Source organism: Calliphora vicina, chromosome 1 (genome assembly GCF_958450345.1).
Source record: "Calliphora vicina chromosome 1, idCalVici1.1, whole genome shotgun sequence".
NCBI classification, from domain to species: domain Eukaryota; kingdom Metazoa; phylum Arthropoda; class Insecta; order Diptera; family Calliphoridae; genus Calliphora; species Calliphora vicina.
Window position 1 is genome coordinate 161,796,421 of NC_088780.1, and position 5,424 is coordinate 161,801,844.

The window sequence follows — 5,424 nt, forward strand, 5'->3', positions numbered from 1 at the left end:
CACAAAAATTTGTTTAATTAATTTATTTTTGTCTTAGACATTTCGTTTTGTTTTTTTCTAATTTTCTTTTGTTTGACGTTATAGGGAATGTATAATTGAGAACGTACTTTTTAATAATTGTACCTTGCTTGTTCTGCCATGAGAAACAATATTAAATTCTAAATATTTAAAAGAGTAATCAATATTAAATTAAAATATTTAAAAGAGTAATCAAAATAAAATTTCAGTAAAAATATATGTTTTATAAAAAATAGGTTAAAATTTAGAGGATTTACAATAAAAAAATGTTTGCGACTAACGGAGGGTTAAGAAACAGCTGACTTTATGCGGTCACCTTGTTATAAAAAGTTATATAAATTGTTAATCACTCTTCACAATTAAAATCCTACAGACCATAGTTCTTTCTCATTTATCATTTACTAGAAAAAGTCTAATTTAAGAATCACCCTTTATTATTGCCACTAGTTTGATTTATGTCAAGATTATTATTGTCACTAGCTTGATTTATGTCAAGATTGTAAAAAAATTAGGTTTTTCATGACTTATTTCAACAACTTATTTCAAATAATTTGTGGTGTTTACTCACTTTTGAAGCTGTGTGTATTTACTTTTTCGATAAATATATGTAGTTCCTGTTTGTATGAAAGTAATCGTATTATTATGAAATCACCTAATAATTACAAAAGCGCTATAAATTCAAGCACTTGAAAATTTTGTTGGAATTTGACTTGAATTGAAATATAATTATGTTTTAAACTTGAAAAATATTTGAAAAAATAAATATTATTCAAACAATAAAATATATAGTATGTGACTTGAACTTATGATTCTCTTTCACACGAGAATACTATTGATACAAAGTGTAACACAACTTTAAATCAATTGCTTGAAACTGGGTTTAAGGCTTGAATTGCACTTGTTTTCAACTTGAATGCCAGTAAAAATGCTTACTGGTTAGATTATCCCAAAAAGTTCTAAATTTATGAGCCAAGCTTTGTATTTCGATAATTTCTACACATCTCTGCTGCTTATGGTGTACCTAAGAGCACGTCTTATTTGGTATATCCTCGGCACTGTTAGAGCAAATCGTATTTCCAGTTGCAAACTTCAAACAAACTTTTATGTTATTGAACTTTAAAGTTGCACGTTACAATAGAAAGACAAAATTGTACGATTGACACACATATGGGTCTTAAAATAGAAACCCATGATATGGCAAATAGAAGTTTTTATATCTTCTCTATATGTGTTTATCTTAAATCGTATACTTTACTATTTACTTCCATTTCAAGTTCAATTTTTAAACTAAATAGAAACTAAGTATTTCTTACAAATCGCATTTACATAATAAGGTTAGTTTTAAGCCAATTTTTGCTAAAAGTTTAACGGGACATAACTTTTAAATTAAAATATTTTCAATGCCCATCTCATGGTGTTCATCAACTTGCTTTCAAAAAAGTAAAACAGAAACATTATTTTTTTTAAATATTATATTTAGGTAAATTTATTAATTAACTATAATACATTAGATAACAATACGTTAACTACAGTTTCTGTAGACGTAAAAAAGCAACAAAAATACTGTTGCTCTCCCAAACACACAGGATTCAAATATCCTATAATTTGCTAAAAATCTCTTTAGTGGAAGATCATAGCAATCAAGGCTACAACAACTAAAGACAAAACAGATACGCTGTTAATAGCGGCACCGCTTTTACCGTGTTCTTGGAAGAAGGTCTTGATTGGACCCAATTTGGTTTTCGACCATTCCAAATTGAATTCGACTGTCTTAACGGCACTTTCCAAAGTGGACATTGAACTGCCGAATTTGGTGGTATGTTTGGCATTGAAGGCCTTTAGTTTTTGTAGTTGAGCATCGGTGGTGAAGCGACCAGCAATGCCGGAGACAACGGAAGCAACGGAAGAGTAATCGCCCATACTAGAAGAAAAATTAAGAAAATTAATATTTTATACTTTAAGGTGAACAGAAGCTTAGAACTTACGATTCAGCTAGTTTTTCAACGTTTTGGTCGACCAAGTCAAAGACGGGTTCAACATTTTCATTATTTTCAGTGTACAAGCTGGACATAGCGCTGGACTTGTCTTGACGACGAACCTCATCGGAGGCGATCATATGGAAGAATCTGGAAACCAATTTGCTGTCCTTGACACAACCCAAAGAGTTCAAAATCAAAGTTTCCTCGGTGGCAACAGTTTCGGTCTTGTATTTGTTGTAGAGTTTGTTGAAATCTTGTTCGTTTCCTTCACGCATGGCAGTACAATAAACGACAGAACGAATATTGACGGGAACGGGGTTGGCCTTTAAGTTTTCGTTGAAATATGACTTAGCCTTGGCGATACATTCGGTGTGACCGAATTTGCAGGACCAAGCTAAAATCTTACCACGATTGTAAATGTCCAAAGTAGTATCGTCTTTCTTTTCCTCGAAACCCAACTTGTTGTAGGCCTTGTTGCTGATATAACGGATGTAGCGAGCAAAGTCATTTGTATCGGTACCCAAACGAATGGATAGATAACTGAAGCCATTGAATGCAGCGGTCCAGGGCAAGTAATTGGTTTCGGTTTCAAGATATTCAAGGACATCGAAAGCCAAACTGTATTCGATTTCACCAGCGCGGGCCAAGTTAAGGAGATCGTCAACAATTTGAGCACGATTCAATTCATGAATGCCATCCCAGTTTGCAGAGTATAATTTATGATGGATTTGGTGCCATGATTGAGTATCATAGTTGACACGGTAGTAACCAGTCTCTTGAACATTGCCAATAATCCATGTAGCATCCTTGTTTACTGTGAGTTTGATGGGATCTTCAGTAAGGAAGAATTTAGGACTGGCATTTATGAAGTCCTTTTCAACACTTGTTGTGTAGGTAATGGGTACAGTGTATGTCAAATTAGGATTGGCTGTATTCAAATCCTTCAATAAGAAACGCTTCTGAGTGACTTCAACTATGGTTTCGGTCTTGCGATCGAATGTTACAACTGGGTAACCGACTTGAGTGGTGAAGGATTTAAAGTATTTGTCAGCGTATTGGATATAGGCACTGGGCCAGTACTTTTTCCAAATGGTAAGGAGATCCGAGGGAATGGTGTTGGTATATGCGCTATAGTATTAAGAAAATATTCATATTTAATATACAATACTGAGTTAATATACTGAGTTAAAAACAAAACTTACTGTGTTTTAAGATAATCAGTCATGGCCTTTTGGAAGTTCTCTTCTCCCAAAATGTATTTAGTCATACGAATGAAAGTGGCACCCTTGTTATATGAAATACTGTTGAACATACGACCTAAATCAGCAGGGGTGTGGGTATCTTCGTCACTCATTGGGTTGGTGGCATTTGTGGCATCCATGCCCATGACAGATTGTATTTGATCTACAACAAATTGCAAGTCCATTTCAAAGTAACTTTCAACCTATAAGTTAAAAAAGAACATGTTCATAATAAAACAATTATAATTTCAGCAATTTTTAATAGAATGTTGCGAACTTGTCAATGAATTTCAATCGTATCAGCTTATTATCAAATTATGACTTACCAAATGAGTACCAAAGTATTGGAAGTAACGGGCGAAACCTTCATTCAACCAGGTGTAACTCCACCAGTCACAAGTAACCAAATCACCATACCACATATGAGCCTGTTCGTGAGCGACAACAGCAGCAATATATTGTTTCGAACTCAAAGTACTGTGTTCTTCGTCATAGAGTAAAGCACGTTCTCTGAAGGTCAAGAGACCCCAGTTCTCCATAGCACCAGCCGAGAAATCGGGAATAGCAGCCAAATGCATTTTATCGTCGCCCATTGAGTAGTATGGAATTCCCATGTAATCGTCCAAGGCTTTAAGAAGCTGCTTGCCAGCATCGAAAATGTATTCGGTTTGAGAGTAGTATTCAGGTCTGGCTAGAACACCAAACTCACCATCATAACGATCATTGAATTCAGAGACAATGAAGGCCAAAATATAAGTAGACATTTTAGGGGTGGTTGCATAAACATCAGTTATATATTCACTGCAAAGAAGATATGTCATTGATTAATCTTGTAAGGATAACGATTCAAAAACAGTACTTACCCATCGGGTATGATTTCAATAAGGCGGGTAGGACCAGCAGATTTTAAGCTACGGTGGTGTTTTAATGAAAGATCATAGGTGGCCTTGAATTTGGGTTCATCAAAAGAGGGGAAGGCACGACGGGCATGATTTCTTTGGAACTGGGTGGAACCAAGCCATCTGGGAAATTTTAATTGTGGATTAGTATTAAAATTTTAATTATATTGGCTGTATTTGTTTGTTATTACGAGTCTCTATTCACTTACTTGGTAACATTTTTAGCGGTTTTATAAGAACTGCGGTAGAAACCGTGCATATCATCATCCATGCTACCAGTATAAACATAATGGAAAATGTAGGATACATTAGCTTGTAATTCTTCAGTTAAGGTGTAGACCACAATATCGGTTAAGCTATTGGGTGTGGCTGTGGGCAAAGCTTTTTTCGTTGCTGGTGTATCCTTTTTGTAGTATTCACTTACGGTGATATCTAAATTTTTAATGTGCAATTGAACTTCTTTGGTATTTTGTAGGGCTTGGAGCTCAACGTAACAGTCACCATCGAATTTAAAAGCCTTAGGATGAGTTTCATCTAAATAAGGCTGGAGGGTAACTTTGTAATTGATGGGCTTAACATTTAAAGGCAAACGATAATTGACATCAGCGGCAGGTGCGGGGATCTCAACCTCCTCAGCGAAAGGAGCAGCATATGCTAAGCATAAGCATGCTACCAATATGGTAGCAATAGATATAGGCGACATTCTAGAATATATTAAAATTTATATTTTTTTTTATTATTTTAACTCCTTTTTTATGCAATATAATTATTTTCTGTTTTTTTTTTGCAATTTTAAATATTGTCTTGTTTTACTTTTACACACCTTTTTTCACTTTTGAATTTAACACGGAATTCGCTATTCAAAGTGGCCGAAATTTGTGGGCCTACTGAATGCTTTGTCGCTGCAGAAGTTCTATTTATAATAAAATGAACTCTTTAACAACAACTCATATAAATTTATACTTATGTATATAGTAGTGGCTCATTGCTCATATAAAAAATATATTATCTGAAGAAATTATAATGATTTTTTGTTGTTTGTTTTTATGAGATGCGATAACGCTTTTAGCTGATTTGTGCTAATACTAACTACAGTTAATATTAGTATTAGTGTTAACTGCTATACAATTGTCATTGTTGCCATTTTTTATATATATTTTTATTTTTTTTTTTAAATTATATTCGTACTTAATACGCCTGGCTAGAACGGTTTTGTTGTATTCTTTTGGTTTTGGTTTATACGAGTGGTAGCGATATTTGTTGATCTACAGAGAAGATCATACAAAG

At 34.0% G+C, this 5,424-nt stretch overlaps 1 protein-coding gene across 1 annotated transcript; it reads right to left on the reverse strand.

Moving 5' to 3' along the window:
• Positions 1-1,472: 1,472 nt before the first annotated feature.
• On the reverse strand, positions 1,473-5,030 carry LOC135964257 (membrane alanyl aminopeptidase). Its single transcript, XM_065516442.1, has 7 exons — positions 4,963-5,030; positions 4,347-4,842; positions 4,102-4,260; positions 3,565-4,039; positions 3,200-3,441; positions 2,004-3,125; positions 1,473-1,939 (listed from the first exon to the last, which is right to left on the reverse strand). The coding sequence occupies exons 2-7, from the start codon at positions 4,838-4,840 to the stop codon at positions 1,639-1,641; spliced, it is 2,793 nt and encodes a 930-aa protein (XP_065372514.1). The 5' UTR covers positions 4,841-4,842; positions 4,963-5,030; the 3' UTR covers positions 1,473-1,638.
• Positions 5,031-5,424: the final 394 nt, after the last annotated feature.